General features: G+C 43.9%; 2 protein-coding genes across 5 annotated transcripts in view; one reads left to right on the top strand and one right to left on the bottom strand.

Moving 5' to 3' along the window:
- LOC116463715 (small vasohibin-binding protein) overlaps positions 1-27884 on the top strand; it is a 65180-nt gene that overhangs the window by 27059 nt on the left and 10237 nt on the right. Inside the window, exon 1 of one of the 3 annotated variants that reach the window (XM_032146944.2) lies at positions 27305-27515. The exons of 1 other annotated variant lie outside the window; for it this stretch is intronic. The gene's annotated coding sequence lies outside the window, so the exon portion shown is untranslated. Of the gene's footprint in view, positions 1-27304; positions 27516-27884 lie in introns of those variants that run through there. One more of the 3 variants, XM_032146945.2, reaches the window with a different exon arrangement.
- LOC116463709 (erythroid membrane-associated protein) lies at positions 646-27595 on the bottom strand. 2 transcript variants are annotated; one of them, XM_032146933.3, is made up of 12 exons: positions 27452-27595; positions 18816-18931; positions 13740-13829; positions 13158-13505; positions 9118-9234; positions 8514-8546; positions 7148-7180; positions 5409-5429; positions 4279-4299; positions 4155-4181; positions 4037-4063; positions 646-1502 (listed from the first exon to the last, which is right to left on the bottom strand). In XM_032146933.3, the coding sequence occupies exons 3-12, from the start codon at positions 13822-13824 to the stop codon at positions 787-789; spliced, it is 1428 nt and encodes a 475-aa protein (XP_032002824.1). In that variant the 5' UTR covers positions 13825-13829; positions 18816-18931; positions 27452-27595; the 3' UTR covers positions 646-786. The 2 variants fall into 2 exon arrangements, with proteins under 2 accessions (XP_032002824.1, XP_032002823.1); XM_032146932.3 differs by lacking the exons at positions 18816-18931; positions 27452-27595 and having other exon boundaries at positions 13740-14648.

The following is a 27884-nucleotide window of genomic DNA, read 5'->3' as shown; positions in this document are numbered from 1 at the left end:
CTGAAGGTCTGGGTCAAGGTCAGAGGGCAATATAGAGCTGAGTTCTCTGCAGCTGTGCTTCTCAGCTCCCTGATGTGCTCCTGGGGCTTTTCAGGATTATAGCAACTGTGTTTAAAGTTGCTGTACCTAGTTATCATCAACAGGCAGATTAGCTTTTGAAAGCATGTACATTAGCTCTGGATATCACCAAACTATGTCGTAAACAGCATCAAGAAAATAGAAAAGGATGGTATGTTTTACTCATCAGCCTTCCCCAACTCATTCCTGAAGAAAGAGGGAAAGAGTGAGTGGTCTAAAACATGCTTGCTTTTAGAAAGCTGACTTTGGGGGGCAGAGGCCAGAACTGAGAGAGAGAAAGAGAGAAAGGCAGTCGTCAATGGGATAAGTAAGAAGTCAGGGACTGGGGGCCATAACTTCTTGACTAAAGCTTGAGGGCAGGATGAGGCAGAGAAAGTGTCTTCTAAATAACCCCTGGAGTAGAGAACTCTTTTCCCTGAACCTGTGCTGTATCTTGGTAACACATATTCAACATCTCCACCTACACCTAAACTGATTGTTTGGTTTCCAGGAATCCTCCCTCCAGGTCACTGGGAACTTCAATTCCTTAGAAGAAATATAAGCTTCAGAACTGAGTCCTGGGAGGAAAGTGGTACAAATAGAAACCACAAAAGGGTCTGGATTTGGGTTAAGGTGAAGAGATGTTCCATAATCATGGGGTTGGGCCAGGCGACTGAAGTCCAGGGTGCTGGGCTAGATGGTGATGGGAGCAGGTAGTGTGGCATATCCCTAAAAAGAAGGAACCTTGAGCCCCTGAAGGGCTGGGCCAAGGTCAGAGGGCAAAGACAGGATTATATCCTTCAGCTCTGGGGTCTTCGGGGGCAGTAAGGAAGAGTTCACCTTCAGGGACACATCTCCATTAGCATGGCCTTTACCTTCTGGCTTGGGGACAATTGATTCCTCTGATTTGTGTAGTTCTGAACAAATGACTAGAGGTGCTGTGTTTTTTCCTCCATCGTGAAGGCAAGGTTCAAAGAAAGGGCGAAGGGAGCCAGAGAAATTGTGGGTGAAAGTAAAGATGTGAGACTTGTCAGTCACATTGTAGAAAGAGATGACTCCTGCTTCATAGTCCAGGAAAATCCCCACACACCGTGGAGGCTCTTTAAGGCGGAAGGGGGTCTGCGGGGATGTGAGAGCTTCATACTCATTCCCACGACTCTGTCGCAGAAGCCAGTGTCCATTGGCAGGTGAGGCAGTAACCTTCCCCTTCCTGCTCACTGACTCACTACATACCCCAAGAATCCATTTGGTCTTGTCTCCTACATACACCTCCCAGTAGTGGCAGCCAGTCGTGAAGTACTCAGAGCCTAGGATGCTGACAACGAAATCAAATCTCTGGGGGTTGTCAGGTACAGGCTGCCGTCTGTCTCCAAGCCTTACACATCTTTGGTCCTCAGAAAGGATGAGTTTGGGATGTGCTGTGTCTGGGTCCAGGGTCACTGCCACTGCAAAGAGACACAGACAGGTGAGGCTTGGAAGCCTAGGTCTTAAGGGATTTGGGGATGGCTTTGGAGGGAAAAAGAATCTTTAGGTCTGCCATCACTGTCATTAGCCCATTTTAGTTCATGGATTCCCGCCCCCACCATGTGTACTGGAACCAAAGAATATTCTTTTTCAAAGAATAGGTCTCCTTGTTGATTACTAAGTAATAGAAGAAAAAGTTCTTCTTCATCTGTCTGTGAAGCTACCTTAATCCTTAGGAAATAACTACCTGCTATGATTTAAGTGTGTCCCTCAAAAGTTCACGTGTTGGAATCTTAATCTCTCATTGCTGCAGTGTTCAGAGGTAGGGCTTAGTGGGAGGTGTTTGGGTCCCTCACAAAGGGATGAATGCAGTTTTCACAAGACCGGGTTTATTTCTCTGGAGAGCGGGTTATGATAAAGCAGGTCAGGGCACTTTGTCTCCTCTCTGCTTTTGCAGGCACTCACTTGCCCTTCTGTTCTTCCAGAAGCAACTATCACCATACTATGAAGTAGCACAAGCCCTTCACCAGATACAGTCGCCCAATCTTGGACCATCCAGCCCCAAGAACCATGAGCTAAATAAACCTCTTTCCTTGATCAATTACTCAGTCTTGGGTATTCTGTTATAGTGACAGAAAACAGAGTAAGACACCACCTTTGTCTTTGATGTTCCAAAATAATCAAATGTGTGATAATAAATAACAGGGTTTGTTGTTAGATCCTGTAGCCACGTAGCATGTTTGAATCCCAGCTCTGCCACATGCTAGTTGTGTGATCTTGGGCTTGTTATTCATCTCTGAACCTTAGTTTCCTCATATGTAAAATGGAAATAGTAACAGAACCTGTGTTGTAGAGCTATTGTGCAGACTTGATGACCTAATGATATAGTGCCTCATTCCTACAGTGAGTGCATGATGTTCATTTTGTCACCTAAAATTATTACTTATAATTATCTGCTTTATTTTATTTTATTTTATTTATTTGAGGCAGGGTCTCACTATGTTTCCCAGGATGAAATGCAGTAGGTATGCATGGGCATGCAGTCATAACACACTACAGCCTTGAATTCCTGGCCTCAGGTGAACCTCCCACTGCAGCCTCCCAAGTAGGTAGGACTAAATTATTATTTTTCAATGTTAATATAGAGAGAAGGAGTCTTCCTTAAAATTGTGGATTATGCGTGTCACAGTGAGTCTCCTTCCTTCCCCAAATACAGGAAACAGGTTCTTCTTGGAGAGTTAAGTCCATAAACCATACGCAGTTGTGGTGGCAATAAGCCAGGCTGTAAATGTGAGACAGAAGGGTTTGTAAGTTCCCAGAATTCCAGCCAAGGTGACCTAGAGTTCTCTTGAGTGGCCAACTCATAATTTGTTGTACTCTGCCTGAAGGAAGGTGGTGTGAACAAGAGGAGGATAAAAGCCTAGAAAATTGATAAGGATCCCAAAGCAGTGAAAAAAACAGATCCCATTTGAACAGCAGCAAAAAATCCAAACTATTTAGGAATACATTGAAAGAGAGGTACAAATCTTTTCATAATGTATATTGTTGGGGCATCTGCTCAACCCATTCCCTTCTTCTCTGAGAATCTCAATCACCACGCCTGAGCAAATTGGTCTGCAGAGAAAGAAGAAAAAGCATATGTGTAGAAAGAGGCAGAAGCAGTGGCTATTTATCTGGTTGTGGGATAGGAAGGACTTCCCAAACCTGAAAGCATGGAAGAGACTACACAGAAAAAGATGAATGAATTTGACTACGTAAAAATAAAACACTTATGCGTTAGAAAAATACTATAAGGAAGTCCAAATGAAAAACAATTGGTGATAAGGCCGGGCGCGGTGGCTCACGCCTGTAATCCCAGCACTTTGGGAGGCCAAGGCGGGTGGATCAGGAGGTCAGGAGATCGAGACCACGGTGAAACCCCGTCTCTACTAAAAATACAAAAAATTAGCTGGGCGCGGTGGCGGGCGCCTGTAGTCCCAGCTACTCGGGAGGCTGAGGCAGGAGAATGGCGTGAACCCAGGAGGCGGAGCTTGCAGTGAGCCGAGATCGCACCACTGCACTCCAGTCTGGGTGACAGCAAGACTCCGTCTCAAAAAAAAAAAAAAAAAAAGAAAAATAATTGGTGACAAATATGATGACAAAGAGCTAATATACTTTATCTAAAAAGAGTCTTCGCAAATCAAAAAATAGCCCAAATAGAACAGGGACAAGTCACACAAAGAAGAAATACAAATAACTGATAAACATAGGAAAAATCTCAAAAATCACAGAAAACCCTTAAGAAGACCAAACCTAATATTTATCAGTGCTCTAAAAGAGGGGATACTTTCTAAATCGAAATATGACCTCAAGATCGATCACAAAGATTTTTTTAATTTGATAGGCAGATACACAGATTTGATTTAAAAATTTTTAAATTACATGCATTCCAGAGGAATGGAACAAAATCTAAGGTTACAAAGCCATAAGGAGGATGTGCTCTGAAATATGGACCTATTTGATTGGTATAACTTACCAAAATGCAACCGGGCTCTTCTCCAGCCTGAAAAATGAGAAAAGGGGATCATTAAAGCACTGGAGACATCAAGAACTCCCGTAGGGTGGTGGTCAAATGTGGAGAAAGTGCATCTCACCTGAGTTTGCTGCAGCTCTTTTCAACTCTATGAAAGAAGAAACAAGGGGAATGAGCTATCACTGCAAATATTAGGGCAACAGGAGATAAGTTGGTACGAAGTTACAAGAACATGGGAAACTTACTCAGTTCACTCCGGAGTTTCTCTAAAGAATGAAAACAATTTGGCAAATCAGAAGGAGGGCCTCTATGTAGAGGCTCTCCCATAATGCTACGGTCCCATCCCAACCACGAGCAGATAGCTACTCAATAGCCATACCCTGGAACTTCCCCAGAAGAGTTTGCAAAAGCAATAGATCCCAGCTGTGGACCATGGGAGTATCCCCAGAGATACTGCAGAGGATCAGCAAATTCCTATGTGAGCCAAACCTTATCTGCAGGCTAAATAAATAACACATCTCACACCTACAGGTAATGACAACATAAATGTATGTAGATGTTGTAGGAAATGTTACTTCATTTAAAACTATCACTGAGTATTGGACTTTGTGATCATGTATATTTTCTCAATGTAATAATAATGTATAGATATGTCACATGTCTAGAGATTTATTTTTATTTTTATTTTGAGACGGAGTTCCGCTCTTGTTGCTCAGGCTGGAGTAAAATGGTGCAATCTCGGCTCACTGCAACCTCCGCCTCCCGGGTTCAAGCGATTCTCCTGCCCCAGCCTCCCAAGTAGCTGGGATTACAGGCATGCACCACCACACCCAGCTAATTTTGTATTTTTAATAGAGACGGGGTTTCACCATGTTGTCAGGCTGGTCTCTAACTCCTGACCTCAAGTGATCCACCCACCTTGGCCTCCCAAAGTGCTGGAATTACAGGCATGAGCCACTGCACCTGGCCAGATTTTTTTTAATGTTAAAAAGAGGTCCTCACACATGAATGATGGAGAAGTACTGCTCCAGCATATTCAGTTCAATGAGGATCCCGTCCTCCTGGACCGCATCTAAGGAAATGTCATGCCTGGGTGATAAAAGGGACTTCCAGGTGGCTTCACCTATGGGAAGTGCATCTATCTCTTCTTGGTGAAATGTTTTCCATTTAAAGACTAAATAACAGTTGTGCAGGAAAGAGGGGCACAGAATACTTGAGAAAAGAGGCCTTTGAGAGCCAAGAAAGCCCCAGTCCCCACAGCTTGAATTACCAGTACCCCCTCCCTTCTGCCCCAGGGAGTGAAACTGAGATGCTCATCCTAAAGCAAAGGTGTCAGCAGAAGGAGCTTGTGCCATGGATGAGGAGCAGAACTTACTGAGAGCTTTATGGAGTTTTCCTAAAAACCAGAAAGAGAGAGAAGAGTGAGTGATCAGATCCTGCCTCTTTTTCCTCGGAGCTGCGGAAGCCTCATCACTCCACCCCACAAGATTAAAATGATGGTGACGCTTCTATGTCCCTAGTCCAGCTCCGTGTCCCAGAGTTCAGACCCATAAATCTGATGGTGCTGGTGACACTGTCCCAGTGACCCAGCCTGCCCGGGACTTTGGTTCCTCCTTCCCCTTCCCCTCCTTTTCATCTGTCTAGTTTCATTTCTGCTGTCTGCATGAGTGTTTCTATATGTTTGTAACTGCGGTACGTGAGTGTATGCACTGCTCTCCTTTTATAGCCCACGGTTTATGGTATCTAAGGTGTAAAACTAGCTAAAGGCCTAGCATGAACTTGTTAATATGGCTTTATTATTCTCTACAGTAACTCCCCTGAGGTTATAAATTTCACAAATTGGAGGACCCAGAAGATTTGGGGACATATGTATATGAGACATGTTTCCGGGGAGTACTTGTGGCTTCTCTGGAGGGCCATGTGGCCCACATTTCCTCCTACCCAGCATTGGCCCTGCCGGACAATTGAAGTTATACATCCTGAGTCCACCACCAGTCCCTGTGCTAAGGGCCGGGCACGTGTTAGGCATTAGGCATTAGGCATTGGAGCAATGCAGCCGAATACAACACAGCTCGTAAGGAGCTTATGGTTTATTGTTACCATCTCCACTACTAACAGCTTCCATTTACTGTCTTCTGTGCTTATACTGAAGTAGGCACTGAATGCTCTCAATAATGTGAGGTGCCTAGAATTATTATTGCCATTTTATATGGGGGTAGTCTGAGGTTCAGAGGGACACAAAATTTGCCCAAGGTCTTCCAGCTAGTAAGTGACCAAGGAGGCAGGGTTCAATCTAAGTCTGTCTGACTCCTGAGTCGGATGCCCTCGCCCTTACCCCACACTGTTCCCTCCCTGCTTGAGCAGAACAGCCAGTGTCTGCCAGATACACGCCACACTTGCACCGGCTTGGAGGAAATGTGAGGAGGGAAGAGAGGAGACACTGAAATCATTGAATCTGGAGTCATCTGAGCCAGTGACTTGTCTTCCCAGATAGACTTCAACAAGGTGTCCAACTCAGTGGCCCACAGTAAATGTCAAATTAATGAAGACAAAACGGCAATAAGGAAAAGGAGTTCCAGGCACCGTGACAGATTTCTTTTTTTAAGGTTGCCTCTTTTAACACTGAAAACAATCAGTAAGGGGAAGTTATCTGCATTTTGCTGAGGAGGAAACCAAAACCTAAGTGGCAGACCAATGATCTGAGGTGTCACTGACCCCAGAGCCTGAGACCCTTCCTTTGTATCACACCACCTCTCTCTATGCAAAGGTTGTGTGGATTCTTGAAATTCCCATACATCCCATATGACCACATTAATATACTTTTCAATAATATGTAGACTTCTTTTTAAAATGATTGGCGGAAAGGCTAATGAAGGGAGTTTATGGTAATCTAGGCCTATGAATTTTGACCTGGGCACCTCCTCACCTACTGCCACCAGCTCCATAGCCCCTTGACATTGCAAACTGGATTCCAATAATATCAATGGAGGATATATGTGTGCCTGTGTGTACAGTATTATAAAAACAGACTTATAATAATGACTGTCAACATTTACATAGAAAAATAAAGAATGTGTTTTTTGTTCCCTACCCCTTACTCTTTTACATCATTACCTTTTTCTTTAGCATGGTCTGAAAGAAGATTGTCTAGAGAAAGAAAGGAAAAGATAATGAGATTTTTTGCCACTGCCTTGAGGGTCCCTGATTCCCATTGATTTTACCTGCCCTTGGACCGGTCCAACTCTATCTTCACCTCCACCTCCCTGATCCGGTCTCTAATCAACTCTCATCTGGACAACAGAAATGGCAACCCAAATTGTCTCCCACATCCTGTCTTACTCCCTCTGGTCTCTACTAAACTCTGCAGCCAGAGAGAATTGTTTCGTTTTTTTTTTTTTTTTAAAGTCTTGCTCTGCCGCCCTGGCTGGATTGCAGTGCACGATCTCGACTCACTGCAACCTCCGTCTCCAGGGTTCAAGCAATTCTCCTGTCTCAGTCTCCTGAGTAGCTGGGATTATGGGCACACAACACCATCCTCCACTAATTTTTGTATTTTCAGTAGAGACAGAGTTTCGCCATGTTAGGCTGGGCGTGAACTCCTGACCTCAGGTGTTCCACCCTCTTTAGCCTCCCAAAGTGCTGGGATTACAGGTGTGAGCCACCTCACCTGGCCAAGTTTTTCAAAGCACAATTCCATCTGATATCCCCATTCCTTGCTTTACCACTGCTCTTACGAGAATGACTAAAATCCTGAATGTGACCCACCAGGCCTCAGGAGGCCCAGCCCCGCCTAACTCCCCAGCCTCACCCCTGCCACTTTTCCCCTCGCTCCTGCACCTTCTCAGCTCCCCAGTGAGTGCTGCTTTCCCCAACCATGCTTCTCTCTGAAGCTGTTCTTTCTGCGGTGGCTGGTTTTCCATTCCCTCTTCACTCATGACTTCTAGTCCTTCAGGACAAACTTCACACCCTAAACCCTCAAGCTTGGTTGGATCGTTCTGGTCATAGCCTTCAAAGAACCAGGAGCTTTCTTGTGTAGCGTTTGTACACATTTATTTGTGTAACTATTTAATTCATCTCATTTCCCTGACTACACTGAAAGTTCCAGGAGGGCAAAAACTGTGTCTGCTTTTACTCACTATTGCATCCCCAGAATCTAGTATTGTCCAGGGCATTTGGCAGATAATTATCAAGTATTTGTTGAACAAATAGAAGCTTCCCCCATGTTCAACCTACTCAGCTCCCACAGAATAAAATCAAGCAATGAGCTCACAGGCAAAAATCATTAAACATACAGGAAGGCAAAGCTATTACAGGTAAGAGGCAGTAAAAACTGGAAGCAATGGATTTAGACATTGCCACCATCACCAAGGATAGCAGATAATGGAATTTTCAGGAACAGAATCCAGGTTAGTGGGTACGGGGGCACAGAAATTAACAACAAAAGAAACATCTCCCCTGCCCCCCAGCCAAGAACACTTACCCACCTCCGTCACGTGTTCATAGAGAAGCTTCTCTAAAAGAGAGAAAGAAATGTCAGCTCAGCTTAGGAAGGGCTTTTTCTGACAGGCACAAGTGTCCCAAGATGCCCCAAGCTGCCTGAGTAGGACTGACTCCTTGTCACTACAGGTAAGCAGGCATGTGAAAGGATTAGAGAGTCTTCATCAGATAAGGGCAGGAGTGTTGGATTATGTGACTGTGACTTTCAAAGTCCCTTGCAGCCCTGAGATCTGTGAAATGTGACCATTTTTTATGAGAGTCTTATGCAATGGATATAATTGGATTTCTTTATTAAAAGGCTGTAATTAATTTCTTAGTCAATTAGAAGGCTGGCATAGTCGGTTATTTTCTTATTTTTCAAAGGATGAGAATTTACAGCTCTGCCCAGGCGCCTTTCTGCAGTTTATTGAACTTCCTTTGCAATGTGTGTCCCCAGGGCACGGCTCTACCAGTTTTCTCCCAGCCAACTTGCAGTGTCCCCAACCTATGGACAGGTGTCATGTCTACATCTACTTCCGTCTGGCCCTTTCCCAGAGCAGTCATAGTCCCACTTCCCACCAGCCTGAGCTCCCTTACCATTTAATTACCTTTTGATCTTCTTTGCTTCCAGATAAGGCAAAGGCACACCATGATGAGAAGTACGAGGATAGGCAGGATCACAGCCAGAGCCACTGCTGAGGGGGAGAGACTCCCCACAGATGGGGCTGAAACAGAAACCACCAACGACTGACCTCAGGGAGATGTCTAAGAGCTTCTGGCATGCCACAGATGGCAGGCGGCTCTGGCACATCCCAACTGTCTCCATCACCTCTAGGGAGAGAACTCCGGCCAAGAGGCTCTTCGCTTCTCTTGGTAACTCAAGCCTTGGATGGCATTAAAGATAACTGAGGCTGGGAATGGTGGCTCCTGCCTGTAATACCAGCACTTTGGGAGGCAGAGGCAGGAGGATCATCTGAGATCAGGAGTTCAAGACCAGCTGGCCAATGTGGGGAAACTCTGCATCTACTAAAAATACAAAAATTAGCCAGGTGTGGTGGCGGGTGCCTGTAATCCCAGCTATTCAGGAGGCTGAGGCAGGAGAATCCCTTGAACCCGGGAGGCAGAGGTTGCAGTGAGCCGAGGTCACGCCACTGTACTCCAGCCTGGGTGACAAGAGTGAAACTCCGTCTCAAAAAAAAAAAAAAGATAACTGAGATGTTCCTCTCTTGGGAATGGTTTGGATGGTCCTGCCTCAAGATGATGACTTAAACAAACTTCTTGACCACAATCTCATCCTGCCCTGTAATTCAATGGAAAAATAAGCCAGGGACTTCAAAGGACCGAGGGCACTCTCCTCACTACACACCTCCAGTCTTCCCAGGAGCACCTGCCTGTTTACCCCTGCCAATCCCCACTCTGCTATGGAAGAGAAGGCAGCAACTTCTTTGCCCTGAGCACTTCCACGGGGGCAAAGCACTTTCTATGATGCTACAGCAGTAGGCCTGAAGCCTAGACAGGAGAGAAAGGGGAAAAGAAAGAGGAAATAGAGGAGAGGAAATGAGCAGAAGCGGGCTATGGGTAGAAGTGGTTAAGAGCCTAAGCCGGGGGTATGTCCTTGCTCAATGCTGTGTGACCCAAAGCAGGAGACTGAGCCCCTCCAAGCCCATTGTCCCTCATCTGTAAAATGTGTGCATGACAGGACTCCTTATCTCTTTGAGGTTTGGAGAGATTTAAAGAGGTCAGTCATATAAAGTATTCAGTCTCCTAAGTAGCTGGGATTACAGGCACATGCCACCATGCCTGGCTAATTTTTGTATTTTTTTGGTAGAGACAAGGTTTTGCCATGTTGGCCAGGCTGGTCTCCAATTCAAGGATCGTTAAAAGGTTCAGGCCAGGTGTGGTGACTCACACCTATAATCCTAGCACTTTGGGAGGCTGAAGCAGGAGGATCACTACAGCTCAGGAGTTTCAGACCAGCCTGGGCAGCATGGTGAGAACTCATCTTTATTATAAATAAAAAAGAAAAAATAAGTAAAAGGTTTGAACCCTTGGACCCATTAATTCTACTTCCAGAAGCACATTCTAAAAAAAAAAAAAAAAAATCAAAATCACTTTCCAAAATATATTCAAAGATGTTCATTGCACCCTTAATTATAAGGAAAACCTGGAAAGCATCCAGATGCCCAGAAACAGGGCTTTGATTAATTTTATTATTCTATAGCCACATGGTGAAATACTATGCAGCCCTTAAAATCATATTACTTAGGGACATGGGCAAAAAAAAACAAATGCTCATGACATCATAAGTGGAAAAAATCCTGGGCACAAGAATGCACATGCATAAACATATACATGCTCAGAGATACATATATACAAAAAAGTCTTGCAAGAAAGATACAAAATGTTAGCAGCAGTTGTCTCTAATTTAAGCTATTATAGGCTATTTTCCAGTTTCCTTTAAATATTTTGGATTTTTTTCAAATTTTCTACAACATACATGCTTTATTCTTAGAATTAAAAAAAATTGAAAATTCCTCAAAAAGTTCCTACTAGGGTAGGAGTTTCCTCTGGAACCACCAGCGCCTTCAAACCTGTTTCCACCCCAGCTTTTACTTGCTATGACCACGGCTGTGGTCTTCTCTTGGCCAAGGGCCACGTTGTGGATGGTTCAGGACACATTCTCCAGTGTGCTGTCCCCGACTCTGCTAGACACTGCTGTTTGGAAGAGCCCAGCTTTTTCCAGAGAGTGGGCCTCTGACAGGGATGGAAGTACCCTGCCTTGAGGTTCTCTCCACTTGGCCCAGGGCTCTGGGAACCATCCCACCTATCTGCACACCAGCAGGGCCTCCGCCAGGGTGTGGTCCCGGCCAGAGCCCTCTTCCTCCATAGCCTCCTGTGATGAACAGGGGCAGCTGTTAATGGAACTTGAATGTTTGTCCTCTCTCCACCCTCTCCCCACACTCCTCCCAATGGGATAAGCCAGTCTCTAGCTTTATTCTCAGGTATTTAAAAATTCACCCATAGCAATAACTGTATCACATGATTCAGATTCCTTTGGGCACCTCGGTCCCCTTTTAAAATTTACTTTTCAGCCGGGCATGATGGCTTATGCCTGTAATCCCAGCACTTTGGGAGGCTGAGGCAAGTGGATCACCTGAGGTCGGGGGTTCGAGACCAGCCTGACCAACATGAAGAAACCCCGTCTCTACTAAAAATACAAAAATTAGCTGGGCATGGTGCACACGCCTGTAATCCCAGCTACTCGGGAGGCTGAGACAGGAGACTTGCTTGAACCTGGGAGGCGGAGGTTGTGGTGAGCCCAGATAGCATCATTGCACTCCAGCCTGGGCAATGAGAGCGAAACTCCATCTCCAAAAAAAAGAAAAAAGAAAAAAAAATTAGCCGGCTATGGTAGCGGGCACCAGTAATCCCAGCTAACTCAGGAGACTGAGGCAGGAGAATCACTTGAACCCAGGAGGCGAAGTTGCAGTGAGCCAAGATTGCGCCAGTGCACTCCAGCCTGGGCAACAAGAGCAAAACTCCATCTCAAAATAATAATAATAATAATAATTTTCACCCCAAAGGACTTCAAATTTGGAAAGTCTGTCTACCAACTACTGAGTGTTTTAAAGTGATTGATTCATCCCCACTTCATGGTGTGCAACTTCAAATTATGACCAAAAGATAATCAGCATGTGACCATGTGAAGCCAGTGTCATTCAAGCAAATGCAAAGACATGGTTTGGGTTGGGTTGAGTTGGGTTTGGTTTGGTAGACTGATTTTTTAAAATATTGGTAGACTGATTTTTGGTGGACTGATTTTCGGTAGACTGTTTTTTTTTTTTTAAATATTGAAGCTAGTTTGAGAACACTCTCAACTGGGTGCAGTGGCTTACACCTGTAATGCCAGCACTTTGGGAGGCCAAGCGGGGAGGATTGCTGGACTGGAAACCAGTCTGGGAAACATAGAGAGACCCTGTCTCTACTAAAAGTAAAAAGAAAATTAGCCAGGCATGGTAGTGTACGTGTAGTCCCAGCTACTTGGGAGGCTGAGGTGGCAGGATTACTTGAGCCCAGGTGGTCGAGGCTACAGTGAGCTATGATTGCACCACTGCACTCCAGCCCGCACAACAGAGCAAGGCCCTATCTCAAAAAAACAAACAAAAAAAAAAAAAGAGAGAGAGAGAAAAAAAAAAAAAAACAACTATCTCTCCCTTCCTAACCCTTTCCGTTCTCAGGAACCCCAGGAGAGGACCCATTAAGTAAAGCCTTATCACAGCAGGGGATCTGTCCCTTGAAGACATTTCTTTACAGCCATGTAATGGGTTCCTTGATAATGGAGCATAGAAAGATGACCCATTATAGGGAGGAAAAACCATTATCTGAGCTTCCAAGCCCTATTTAACCAGGACCTGCACTGTACAGTGTTTTCCAAAGTCTGAGTTCCTTCCTCATCAGAAATGCCTGGGCCAGCTTCACAGCCTCAGCTGAGATCAGTGGACATGGCTGGGTAAGGCTGAGCCATCCTGGCAAGTAAAAACCACATTGCAGATGGAAGAAAAGTCTAGACATGGAGAGACAAAGTAGGTCCTGACTGAGCTTGTCCAATTGCCACAAATGACCCTGAGCACCTCAAACCCATTCTAACCTGCAACCTGCAGGATCACGGTGTCCTCTTTACTCAGATTTCCAACTTGGATCAGACATCGGTAAGACCCTTGGTCCTCAAGGCGCACGTCAAGGATCTGCAGAGTGACACTTCCCTCTTGGGCATCTCTCACCAGCACCGTCCTCCCCTTATATTCCGGCATCAGATCTTCATCCTGGTCCTTCCCATCCCGGAACACGTGAACAGCCTGGGAGCGCTGCGGGAATGGGGACCGCAGCCACCTCACCTCCTTGGGCACCGTCCCAGGCCAGAGGGAGAGAGGGCAGAGCAGCTCAGCTGTGCCCCCTAGTAGGGCCACGTGAAACTTGCCGGCATCCCCTGCGCAGCCTGGACAAAAAAAGAGACAAGGCCAACTGGGAGGGAGGGCAGGAAAAAGCTTGGGAAGGGATGAGGAAGAGGATATCCTGGGGATGGACAGAGCCCAGGAAGGACTCTGGAAAGGATTGCCAGGGCCGGGGGAACAGAACCCCAAAAGACATAATGTTTCCAACCAAGCTTCCTTATTCTGGGGACGCCAACATCACATGTACCAGGCAGGGAAAGAGGATCAGAAACTCCTACCTGACACATGCACAGACAGCCAGAGGAAGACGAGAGGGATGAGGCAGCCAGAGGGCCAGGAGCCGGCAGAACTCGCCATCTCCATCCGAACTAGGACAGACAGAGGGAGACAGCACAGGCGGGCTGATGGGCTTGGTGTGACAGAGGGTATAACCCAGGAGCCAAGGCCGAGACGGTATTGCTGGTGCTCTGGGATCACAAAGGCCGGGGCTCCAATCTCAGCTCTGCTACTTACCTCCTTGTGATATTGTGACCAAACTTCTCTGAGACTGTGTTTCTTCATCTTCAAAATGGGTAAAAGAACTGTGCCTCCTTGTGGGATTATGGTGAGGGTTCAAAGAGGTAAATGCTCACACAGAGCCTGGCGTGTTAAGTCTGTAAATGCCGTGAGTGAGGATGTCAGTGCAGATGAGATGAGCGAGGATCCAGAACGTATACCCAGAACTAACCAAGGATACACCAGTAATGGCCTCTTTTTATAGTTGGTGTCCAAGGCCAGGCTTGGGAAATGCGTGTTTCAAGCCAATCTTTGCCCAAGATGCAGCCTGGAGGTTTCCCTGACAGCCTTTTCAAGTTTGACTCTTGATAAATAACAGATCAAGGCAGTGAGGTCCCTCCATGTCATCCTGAAGGCACTAATCCTACAAATTCAGGGTCTGGTGCTAGAAAGACCTGGGTTCAAATCTTAGCTCTGCCTATTACTAGCTCTGTGTCCCTAGGAAGGTTACATAACATCTCTGGGCCTCGGGTTCTTAATCTATAAAGGGAAACTGTCCTCACAGATGAGTGTGAGGGTGCAAAGAGATACTGCCTGCCAAGCACTGGCCACAAATGCCTGGCAGAACAAGTGCTCATAAGTGTGTAGTTGTTGTTATTACTAACTAAGTGAGGAAAATTATCCCTAGCAGGTTCAGATGACTGTGTGCATGAATCACAGGGAGACCCTAAAGGATTTCCTCCTGTAAAGCTCTTTCCCCACCTATTTGCTACTGCCTGAAATTGCTTTAGCAGGAAACAGAATCTCTCATGCCACAAGTGAGGATAAAGTTTAAAATGTAAATGCTCTAGGAAAAGGCAACTCATCTCTTAAATTCTCTCCAAGGTTCAAATCCTTTCCAAAGAGGAGGCTTTTGTATAAGTCAGCAGGCCCAGTCCCTGAAGGTCATGGAAAAGGTCATGACACACGGAGGAGATATCAAAAGGAGACTGGGAAACTGAAGATGAAGCTAGCGCTGAACACATTCTCATTTTGAACACCCAATTCTGTTTTCTCACGGCAAAAATCACACTGGTTTAGGGTTGTTCTTGTGTTTCTTTAAATCATATTTTATATAACATACCCCTCTAATCGAATGACCACATAGCACTAGGCTATAGTGAGGTTAGGATCACATTAGGACACATTTTTTTGTGACTGTCCCACCCACTTTCCTATAGGTTACCAGCTACTCAAAAACTGGACAAGAGAAGTTAAGTAAATGAGAAAAGCTCTCTATTTTATCAATTATGGTTGAAGGTGGAAGTAGGGCCCAGGATTCCCTGGAGTTATCCCCAATCCCAAAACCCCTCAACTTTCTAGTGACTCTGAAGCACACCCTGGCTAGACATGCTCAGAGAGACCCAGAGTGCCAAGCTAACCCAAGGCTGCCTGAAATCGAATAGGAGGAGACCTCTATGGACCCATATTCCAAGATTCAGACAATCTATGAAGTGGTTAAGAGGGTGAGCTCTAGGCTGGGCATGGTAGCTCACACCTATAACCCTGCACTTTCGGGAGACCAAGGCAGGTGGATCACTTGAGCTCAGGAGTTAGAGACTAGCCTGGGCAACATAGTGAGACTCTGTCTCTACAAAAAATAAAAGAAAATTAGCTTGGCATGGTGGCACGCACCTGTAGTCCTAGCTACTCAGGAGGTTGAGGTGGGAGGATTACTTGAGCCTGGGGGGTTGAGGCTACAGTGAGCTGTGATTGTACCACTGCACTCCAACCTGGGTGACAGAGCAAGACCTTGTCTCAAAAAAAAAAAAAAAAAAAATTAAAAAAAAGAATGAGCTCTAGAGTCAGCCTGCATTCAAGTCCTGGCTCTGCCATTTCCTAGCTGGTGGCCTTAGACAGATTAGTTTACTCCTTCAAACCTCCTCTTGCTCACACATGAAATGAAGTTAATAATAGTACCTACCTCATAGATAGCGTTATAGTAAGGATCAAAGAAAATACATGTAAAATGATTTGCACCAGATGCTGGAAATAAAAAGCAAATGAAGTCCTTCTGTTAGATTGTCACTCTATGTAAGAAGTGCTACCAGGTCCTTTATTTCATATTTTCTTACACAGATGTAAGAACCATCCTCCAGGATTTATTCTTTTTTTTTTTTTGAGACAGAGTTTCGCTCTGTTGCCCAGGCTAGAGTGCACTGGCAGTGATCTCAGCTCACTGCAAGCTCCGCCTCCCGGGTTCACGCCATTCTCCTGCCTCAGCCTCCCGAGTAGCTGGGACTACAGGCACCTGCCACCACACCCGGCTAATTTTTTGTATTTTTAGTAGAGACGGGGTTTCACCGTGTTAGCCAGGATGGTCTTGATCTCCTGACCTTGTGATCCGCCCGCCTCGTCCTCTCAAAGTGCTGGGATTACAGGCGTGAGCCACTGCGCCCAGCCAGGATTTATTCTTCTAATCTAGTTTGCCAGGATGGCCCCTTCCTCCATCTCTTCTAACACGTAACATATCAATATTATAGTAGTCAACATCCTACTAATGGCTGTGAAATAACACTAAATCATAAATATGTTTCTAATTATGATATTGCTCTAAATCAATAGTTCTTATTTATTGCATTTGTTCTCTATATATATTGTCTTCAGTACTGACAACATCTCTGAAAAGTGGGTAATATTCTCTTTTACACTTAGAACAGGAAAGGCAATCATACAAACTTCAGGGTACCATGCAAGTGAATTGCCAGGATCCTTTCTGGAAGCAGATAGAATGTAAAACATGGATAAACAGATGAATGAATGCATGCCTGCATAGCCCTGTATCATGAGTTACAAAATGAGCAAATGACCACCTCACTTTACAGAGTGATTATCATGGAACTCCTTTACAAAGAAATTTTCCCCAACAAATATAAAATATGGTTTACTTCCTAAAGTTCAATGTATATGCCACAGTTTGGGGCTTTTTCTGTCTTACTTATTGTAGGAAAATCTGGAAATGATCCAAAACAAGGACAAAAATTTCAAATCATCTGTAATTCCTCTACCCACAGATAACGTTTCTACAAATATTCTTTCTATGCATGTACGTAACTTTTTGCAAAACAAACAAACAAACCAACCATGGCTCTGCACAGTGGCTCACTGTAATCCCAGCACTTTGAGGTAGAGGTGGGAAGATTGCTTGAGCCCTGGAGTTTGAGACCAGCCTGGGCAACATGGCAAACCCCTGTTGCTACAAAAAATACAAAAATAAATCAGCTGGCTATGGTGGTATGTGCCTGTGGTCCCAGCTGCTTGGGAGGCTGAGGTAGGAGGATCACCTGAGCCCAGGAGGTTGAGGCCGCAGTGAGCCGTGATCGCACCCCTGCACTCCAGTCTGGACGACAGAGCAAGACGCTGTCTTAAATAAATAAATAAATACTTTATATACTGTTTTGATACCTGATATTTTCACCAAGTGCTACATTATGTGCATTTCCCAAAGCAATCAAATCTTCTTTACATGACTTTAGGATTCTATCATGGACACAGAATTTTAGAAATTAGGATATAAGATGTAAAGCTTTAAAATAATTCGATATTGTGGACATTTAGGTTGTTTTCCAATACGTCGCTATTATAAACATTGCTATAAGTGACAGTGGATTGAGGGCTAGTATCAGACGGCTTAGTCCTAGTCTTGGCTTGGTCCCTTACTGCTCTGTGACTTTGTAACTTTTTTTTTTTTTTTGAGACGGAGTTTCACTCTGCCGCTAGGCTGGAGTGCAGTGGCACGATCTCAGATCACTGCAACCTCCGCCTCCCAGGTCAAGCAATTCTCCTGCCTCAGCCTCCCGAGTATCTGGGACTACAGGAGCGCACCACCACGCCCAGCTAAGTTTTGTATTTTTAGTAGAGACAGAGTTTCACCATGTTGGCCAGGATGGTCTCAAACTCCTGACTTTGTGATCTGCCCACCTCGGCCTCCCGAAGTGTTGGGATTACAGGCGTGAGCCACTGCGCCCAGCTGTGACTTTGTAACTTTAAGCAAGTCACTTAGATTCTTAGGCCTTGAGTTTCGCATCTTTAAAGTGGGAAGACTTTTCATTTGCACTGACAAATTGCCCTCCAGAAAGTCATATCGACTTACCAAAGTATCATATGAAATTTCTTGTTTTCCCACAACCTTACCATCACTGGATATTATCATTTTAAAAAAAAATTTGCCAATTTGATGAGTAACAAAATGCCATCTCTCTCCCTTTTTTATTTGATGGCGTTTCATTTCAATTTGTATTTCTTTGATTACTCACTGGTTATTTGGACTTGGTCAATTACCTATCTATGTAATTTGTTCGTTTTTCTATTGGGACATTTATTTCTTAATGGTTGCAAAATTCTTCATATACTAACCATTTTTTTCCACTACACATGTTGGAAACATTTTCCCCCAGATATTTACATTTTAAGTTTGAAACAGTTTAATCTTTAAAACTTCTAAATCAGAAAAAAGATTGTAACAGATGTTCTCTTGACAATCCCAAGCAGTTTAATATGACCCTGCAAATCTGCAAATGATCAGTCTAAATAAGCACACAGCACAGGGTCCAGCAAATAGTAAGAGCTAAATAAATGTTGGCTGTAATTTAATAATGATGACAATACTACTTAAATAAGAGTCCTTCAACAAAACCCATCCAGCAATCTTGTCATTTGTCTCCTTTTGTGTTTCTTTAGTGATAGCTAACAGCTGCCCCATTTCACCCTTGAAAATGTTCTTGTGTGTAAGGAGAAAGGGGATTATTTCTCTACTAAACCGGAGGATCCTGAGAAAGTTAAAGGACTGAAAAGCATGAAGAGAGAGAGAGAGAACTCACCACCTTCTGGATCAGGGACGCTTGTTCCTCTCACAGGCAAAGCTGGAGTTTGCAAGCTGGGAACACTCCTTCCCCATGCAGAGAGACCAGGGAACAGGCAAGCGCATCAGGAAGGCCTAGGGATGTGGGCCGGGAAAAGTTCATATTTCATGAAATATGAGAGGCTAGGGCTCTCTTTGCCACCACAGAACTCCCTTCTAGCTGCCCCTGTAAACCAGCAAGCCACACCCTGTCTGTCTGTCCCTGATAAAAGACTAGAGCAAAGGGGAGGCTCCCAAAATGAGGGAACCACTGAGTATGACTGACCGGGTATAAGGGACGTTTGCCCCTCCGTTCCCTTTTCCTCCAATGCTGCCAATAGTAGTTCCCTTTGATGAGTTTTGATCCTATCACATTCTTTCTGAAAACCTTCCCCCTTTACTTGTCAAATCGGAGTAAATTGGAAGATTGGTTTCAAAGACATCCACCAATTAGCCACCTTCTTTAACTCACTATCTTTATCTCCAGCTACACCCTGACATGTGTCTTCTGATAAGCAAGCTTGCTGTTTTCCAACATGTGATAAACGCTTCCTGCCTGTCTTGCTTTCATAATATCCTTAGCTGTATGTTCATAATCTCCATAATTATATCATTAACAATACATTATACATTTTTATGTCCTTTGAACTTTATAATGGAGCCCATTGTACATAATTCCCAATGATTCCCTTTTTTTTATTCAACATTAGCTTCTGAGTCTAGCACACATCTGTGGTGGCCCACACCATGTCCCCTCAGCCCACCTAATTTTGGTATAGCTGAGACTTGCAGGCAAGCTGCTAGCATGTCACCTCATAGGCCATGGCATTTTTTGCTTGCCTGTCTTGGGGCTTTCTACAAAGCCTTGGAAGGCTGTGCAGCCCAGGAGTTCACCAAAGCTAACACCTTGGAGACATAACAGTGAGGGGAGTCAAGACAAAATGCTCCAGCCTTGCACCTTCAGCTCTGAGCTGTATTCGACATGATTCCTCCGAGTGTTCCCAATGGGACTGAGCACAGTGGTTCATAGTCGTTAAGTAGCTCCATACTGCACCTTTTATTGACTTTTCTTCCTTTTTTGCTCATTCCCATTTCTGCTTCCTGGGATTACCTCCTAAATACACTCTTGAACTGAAAGACTTGTCTCACACCTCACACTCTGTTCTGGGGGTGTACAAATTAAGACACTGAAATTAATCCAGGTTGTTTCACAGAGCGCTAGGATATTCATTCACTGCTATGTAGTCGACCGTTATATAAATCTACCAACAGTTTCTCTCGTCCCTTAATGATAGAAATGTGGGTTGTTTCTGGCCCTTTGCTTTTAAAAATAGTACTGCCTTGAACATTTTTTTTTTTTTTTTCGAGACAGTCTCGCTCTATCGCCCAGGCTGGAGTGCAGTGGTGCGATCTCGGCTCACTGCAAGCTCCGCCTCCTGGGTTCATGCCATTCTGCCTCAGCCTCTGTAGTAGCTGGGACTACGGCGCCCGCCACCATGCCCAGCTAATTTTTTTTGTATTTTTAGTAGAGACGGGGTTTCACCATGTTAGCCAGGTTGGTCTCGATCTCCTGGCCTTGTGATCCGCCCACCTCAGCCTCCCAAAGTGCTGGGATTACAGGCGTGAGCCACCGCGCCCGGCCTCATGCCCTGAACATTCTTGATAGATATTTCCTGCTCACATGTGCAAGACTTTCTCTACAGCACCAGTTCTTAATGTGTGGTCCACGAATCCTTGAAGTCCCTGAGGCCCTATCATCCAGGTTAAAACTATATTCATCATAATAAAGACATTATTTGCCTTTTGCACGGTATTCACATTTTCAAGGACACTGCAAAAGCAACAGTGGGTAAAACAGCCAGCACAAATCAGGAAGGGGCACCAAACTGTAGGAGAAGTTATAAATTTTATTAAATTTCAACTCTTAGATACACATCTTTTTAATACTTTGTGTGACAAAATGGGAAGGATACATAAACAGTTATGCTGCATATCAAAGTATGATGACTTTCTCGAGGAAAAAACCTTAAGTGATTGGGTTGTGAGCTGAAGTAATCGCTTGACTCATGGAGCACCATTCTTACCTGAAAGTACAGCTGAAAGACAAAGTACAATTATTCAGACTTGGGTATTTGGCAGGCATTTTCTCCAAAATGAATAAAGTGCACCTGTCACTTCAGGAAAAGCAACTGACAGTGTTTTTGTTGTCAATGAGAACATTCAATCTTTTGAGCGGAAATTAGAATTTTGGAAAATTTTTATCTGCTGTTATGAGCTTGATACCCTCACAACAGCAAAAGGCTTTTCTGATGAGATTGGTATTGGTATTAATAAATGTGATTTTTTGATGTTGTATAATGAAATGTGTCAACATTTAGAAGATCTGCATAACTCAGTGACTCAGCAATTTCCAAATGACCAATGGGTGTGTTGACAAAACCCTGCATGGGTAAAACATTCATTCAAAATGCAAGAAAAAACTGTGAGTGTTGCTGTAATAGAGTATAAAAAGGTCATTGCTATGGTTTCAGATTTCATGTCACAACTAAGCTTTAAAAAACTACCACTTGCTGAGTTTTGGTGTCTTATCAAAGAATATCCACGATTATCTGAAAAAGCTATTGAAATGCTCCTTTTCCAATTGCGTACACTTCAACCACAAAACATACTGCAGCAGATTGAAAGACATAGCCGGCTTGAGAATACAGCTGTCTTCTATTAAGCCAGACATCTGAAATATTTATAGCCATTAAAAAGAATAAAATCCCGTCATTCAAAGTGACATGGATGGAACTAGAAAACAGTAGGTTAAGTGAAATAAGCCAGGCCCAGAAAGTTAAACACCACATGTTCTCACTCATAGTTAGATGTTAAAAAAAAAGGAAAAGTTAATCTCACAGAAGTGAAAAGCAGAACAGAGGTTACTAGAGGCTGGAGAGGGGAGGGGAGGATAGGGAGAGATTTGTTCAATAACACAAAATTACAGCTAGGTAGGACAACTCCTAGTGTCTTATAGCACTGTAGGATGACCATAGTTAACGATAATATAGTATGTAGTTTCAAATAAAGAAGAAAGGATATTGAATGTCCCCAAAACACAGAAATGATCAATGTTTCAGATGAATATGCTAATTACCCTGATCGGATCACTACACATTGCATGTATCAAAATATTACTCTATACCCCATAAATATGTACCATATGTGTCAATTAAAAATTAATTAGGGCCGGGCGTGGTGGCTCACGCCTGTAATCCCAGCACTTTGGGAGGCTGAGCCAGGCGGGTCACCTGAGGTCAGGAGTTCAAGACCATCCTGGCCAACACTGCGAAATCCTGTCTCTACTAAAAATACAAAAATTACCCAGGCGTGGTGGCACACACTTATAATCCCAGCTACTCAGGAGGCCGAGGCACAAGAATTGCTTGAACCTGGGAGGTGGAGGTTGCAGTGAGCCGAGATCACACCACCACACTCCAGCCTGGGTTAAAGAGTGAGACTTCGTCTAAAAAAAAAAAAATTAATTAATTTTTTAGAAAAGATTTATATAAATATAAGGCAGTGCCACTCTTCTCAGTAATATTTTTGTTTCAAAAAAGTTGCTTTTCATAAATATATGTTTTGTTGTTATGTAATTTATTATTTTTATTTTTAAAGGAAGTAATAATTATATTTAATTTTTCTTAGTTTTCTTTTTTTTTTTTTTTTAGAACTAGGGTCTAGCTCTGTTGCCCAGGCTGGAGTGCAAAGGCACAATCATAGCTCACTGCAGCCTTGAACTCCTAGGCTCAAGTGATCCTCTTGCCTCAGCCTCCCTAGTAGCTAGGACTACAGGTGCATGCCACCAAGCCCAGCTATTTTTAAAAACTTTTTTGTAGAGATGGGATCTTACTATGTTGCCCAGGCTGGTCTCAAACTCCTGGCCTAAAGTGATCCTCGCACCTTGGCCTCCCAAAATGCTGGATTACGGGCATAAGCCACCACACCCAGTCAGTTTTAATTTTTAATATGGAAAATTTCAAAAAATATAACTCATATAAACTGAAGCTCTCTGAGGTCCTCAATAATTTTTAAATGTAAAGCATTTCTCAGAATATATACCTAGAAGTGGTATTGCCAGGTTATAGATGATACTAAATTGTTTTCCAAAGTAATTGTACCAATTTATAACTTGTCATAATTAATATTTTTACTGCTTTCTCCAGAAGCATTTTATCAGATAGTCTAAATCACATCATAAAATGAGTTTATCTGAAATGTTCTTTTTAGACTTCTAACTCTACCAGTGAGAAAAATAGATACAGACATAGATAAAGATATCACTCATAATCGTAATCTCAGAATCTAGTAATAATTAGTGTAATTTTTTTGGTCTATATGCTTCCTGACTTAAAAAGAGAGAGCTCTGGATTTCCAGTTAATTAAACATGTCTCATTGAACACAAATGCTTATCTCTGTTACCTCCCAAAATGATCTAAAACGACAATCTTGGAGTGCAAAAGGAAAAGCCTATAAGGACAAAGAGAACAGGACAGTAAGTAACTGTGCAATAGAGATGTCAATACATTTTTTTAATGAAGGAAAGCAGAGGGCTCACTAGTAATAGATCTAGGAAAAACTGGACTCTAACCCAGGTGCCTGCAGAGGGAGGCAGGATTGGGGGAAACATCAGATAAAGGGTTCCTGACATCAACCCTTGACATCAGCAAGAAGAAAGATGATTCTCAACTAAGAACCTTCCAGGCTTGGGATGGGAGGGACCAGGGCCTGGCTCTACTTCCCAGGGTTGTTGCAAGGATTAAATTAGCTAAAACATGCAAAATACTTAAAATAGGGGCTGATACTCAATGGTAGCTGTTAGTGTCTGAGGATAAACTCCAACTTGAAAGCCAGAGACCAAAATAAACGACAGAGACGATCTAGGAAGCAGAAGAAAACAGCAGAAAATTACAATTGGAATCCTCAGAAACATGAAATAAGAGAAGATCCTGAATCCACAACATGAGAGCAAGAGGCTACCAAAAAGGAAAGTCGGGGATCAAACAAAAACTCTTGGAAATTAACATTTTTGTAGCAGAAATGAAAAAATTCAATAGAAGAAGCAGGGGATACAGCTCAGGAAAATCTCTTGTAAAGTAGAATAAACAAAACCAGGAAATGGAACATGAAGAAAAATTTAAAAACAGGGAAACTGGCTAGGTGTGGCAGCTCATGCCTGTAATCTGAGTACTTTGGGAGGCTGAGGCAGGAGGATCACTTGAAGCCAGGAGTTCAAGACCAGCCTGGCCAACATAGGGAGACCCTGTCTCTATTTGTTTAAAAAAAAAAAAAAGAGAGAGAGAGAAACTGATCACAGAGAACGTTTCCCAGAATTGAAGACTTTGTTTCCCAATTGCAAGGGGCCACCAAGTGCTTAGTATAATGAATGAAAAATACTTATAGGACAGTTTATTATGAACTTTCAAAACATCAAGGATAAAGGAAAAAATATCCTAAACAAATTAACAAATTAACAAACAAAATATATGGAAAGTAACACAAGTCAGAATAAATCAGTCTCCTCAAGACTAGCCACATGAGAAGCTAGATGACAATGAATCAATGCCGTTAAACTTCTGAGGGAAAATAATTTCCAACATGGAAATCTGTCACTCAAGGATGAAAGAAAATAAAGCCATTTTTGACAAGCAAGGACTCAAAAATTTACCTTCCATGAACCCTTTCTGGGGAGTTAGTGGAGAACATACTCCTCCAAAACGAGAGAATAAACCAAGAATGGAAAAACATAAGATCCAGAGAGCAGGGGATTTGGCACAGGAGAAACAAGAAGAGAATCCCCAGAATGTGGTTAGGTTCCTAATCCTAGGACAAGAGCTGTGAAGCAAGGCTAAGCAGAGGAGTTTGGAGCAAAGAGAGGATGAGTCTAAGGAGGGATGTTGCCAAGAAAAAAAAAAAGACACTAGTAAATGACCTGGTTCATGTGACCAGATCAAGAGATATTTTATAGCTCTAATGGAGAGTTTGTGAAGGAGTTAACAATAGATGCATAGATAGCTGGGTATGGTGCCTCACATCTGTAGTACCAGCCACTGAGGGGCTGAAGCGGGAGGATCACTTGAGCCCATCTCTAAAAATAAAAAATAAACAATGGATGCATAGATCATTAAGCAAATAAAAATAGATAATTTTTTGACTCTAGAAAAAATGTTATTCAATAAAGTGAATATAATCTTAGTGTAGTATATACCTCAACTGTAAAAATATTCTAGTTATATTACTATAAACTCTTGCTAGTCATTCAACAAACCAGGAAATTCTGCGGCCTGGCCAAGAGTCCACTGGTAGACACAAAAGAGACAGACAAAGCATAAACTCATGGAAAGAATAGAGAGGGGACTTTGATAGTGTTCAGCCTCAACGTTCACTCCCTCCTGCCTCCAACCTTCACTTTCCCAATAAAGAATGTAGAATCCCAGACTGGTATCTCCAGTTCTGTGCTTTTCTGGAATCTTGTAATTGCTCACTGGACAATTCTTCTTGCCTATTGCCATTTGAAGCGTAATCTAGCTCTTTCTCTCGGTCCCTCTTTCTTGCGCACGCGAGCGCGCGCACACACACACACACACACACACTCCTAACTTATCCTCTTCCTCACCCTTTCCCAAACCAACTCATCACACCTTCTCCACTTTCAGCAGTGGCTCAATGGCACCACTACTTTTCCACTCTTCCATGTGGCTTTCCACTCCTCCATTCCCTATAGTTGGTCTGCATTTACCTGGCTTCTAAAGGTCCTGCCCTGTCTCCAGCTGTAATCTAGTTCATTGCTTATATGAACGTTATAAACCATACCATGTGACACAAATGTAAAATACCAGTACTACATCAAAATTTCTGAAATAGACTCTGACTTGGTTACTTTTATTAATAATAATCAAATCAGTATTTGTATAGGGTTTTTAAAAACATTTATTGTACTTTCCTCTGATTATAATTATATTTTCCTCTAAATATAATATATATTTATATAATATAATATAAAATATAAATATATTTTCCTCTAAAGTATAAATGTTTACTGTAGAAATTTTGGAAAAGCTGGGCGCAATTGCTCACATCTGTAATCCCAGCACTCTGGGAGGCTGAGGCAGGAGGATCACTTGAGCCCAGGATTTCCAGATCACCCTGGGAAACATAGTGAGACTCCATCTCTACAAAAAATTTTTAAAAAATTAGCCAGGCCTGATGGTGTGTACCTGTAGTCCCAGATACTTTGGAGGCTGAGGTGGGAGGATTGCTTGAACCCAGGTTACAGTGAGTTATGATCGCACTACTGCACTCCAGCCTGGGTGACAGAGCAAGACCCCATCTATTTTTTAAAAATTAAATAAATATAAAATAAACATTGTGCAGCAGATCTCTAGAACTTTTTCACCTTACACACCTAAAATTCTATACCCTTTAAACAATTCCTCTTTTCCCTCTCTCCTAGCCACTGACAATCACCATTCTACTTTCTGTTTCTTAGACTTTGATTGCTTTAGATACTTCATACGAATGGAAACATGCATTATTTGTCTTTTTGGGGGGTTGTGCTCACTTTTAAGGCTTTTGATACCTAGCACTACACTGACCTCCAGAAAGGCTGTTAACGATTTACAGTTTGACTGGAAGCATGTGTCCATCTGGGCTGAGTTCATTGCTTGCTTAGCATCTATCAGTTGTTTCAATTCCTGCCAGTTTGATCGAGGAACAAATAGTGGACCCAAACAGGATTTTACTTTGGATAAGGCCATTGTCCTATGAGAATCCTGGCTGAAATACTTGCTCCAGCACTTAGGAGCTGTGTGACCCGGGACAACTCACTTAACTTTTCAGTGCTTCTGTTCCCTTATGTGTAAATGGAGATAATAATATACACGTATATATTATACACACTTATTATGAGGAATTAGTTAATAAATGTGAAGCTGTAAGAACAGTGCCTGGAATATAGTAAGCCCAAATGTAAGGTAACTATTATCATTTTTGTCAATCCTTGCTAATGTAATACATGGAAAATTACAGCCAGCTATTTTAATTTACATCTCCTCGGTAATCAGTTGAACGTGAATGTTCTCTGTATTTATACTGGCTATTGGTACTTCTGTCAAGGGTTCCTTTTTCAAAGCACTGTGGCAAACGGGATCTCACTTGATCCTCCCAATAAACTCATGAATGAAGAAGGTGGCAATCATCAATCCCCACTTTTCGAATTAAGAAATTGAAGCTTGGAATTCGAATTCTGAGCAATTCCAATTCCAGGATTCAGATCTCACCCTCTAAAACCTAGTAGCTGTTGCAGAAAATATAACGGGAAAAAGCTTTTGTTAGCCGTAAACACCACCCACCCCGACGTGGCTCCGCCCCTGCCCCGCCCCGGCACCGGCTTGCCCCGCCCCGCCCTCTACGCGGTTTTCCAGACATCCTCTCTGCGCACGCGCGGCCGCTCCTGTGTGTGGAAGCCTCCTGGCGCTCGGCCCTCCGCCCCTCCCCCCGGCGCGCGGCCCCGCCCAGGACAAGGGGCGGCGGGCGCGCAGCGCTGGGTCCAGTGGTGCGGAGAAGGCGAGGACTACCCTCCCGGAGGCGTTGTCTGCGACTTGGCGGAGGCTCCAACTTCCAGCGGCCCGGTCGGGAAAGGTACAGACTCCCAAGCCCCTCGGTCGGCGGCTCCAGCGGCCGCCATTTTCCTCCAGGAGAGAGAAGAGGGCAGGAGGCGGGGGCCGCCCCCTGGGGCCGGGCGGGCCGGGGCGGGGTCGGGGGCCGGGCGTTGGGGGGCGGGCCCGGCTGGCGATGGGGCCCGGCCCCCTGACCTGAGGAGCCGCTGCTGCGGCAGAGTTAGGCCGGCCGCGGTGGGAAAACCCTGGGCGCCCTCTGGGTCTCAGCGTCCCATTAGGACGGTTCCGCGCTGGGTGCCGCACGCCGCAGAGTGGGCAACGCTTTCACAGGGGACTTCGCATTTCACCCGCACACAGCAGCTCCTGGAGGGAGGCCAGGAAGACACTGTTA

The sequence above is a fragment of the Hylobates moloch genome, unplaced genomic scaffold (assembly GCF_009828535.3).
Source record: "Hylobates moloch isolate HMO894 unplaced genomic scaffold, HMol_V3 SCAFFOLD_54, whole genome shotgun sequence".
In the NCBI taxonomy this organism is placed as follows: domain Eukaryota; kingdom Metazoa; phylum Chordata; class Mammalia; order Primates; family Hylobatidae; genus Hylobates; species Hylobates moloch.
The sequence above is the reverse complement of the archived record's forward strand: the minus strand, read 5'-3'. Positions and strand labels throughout refer to the sequence as shown.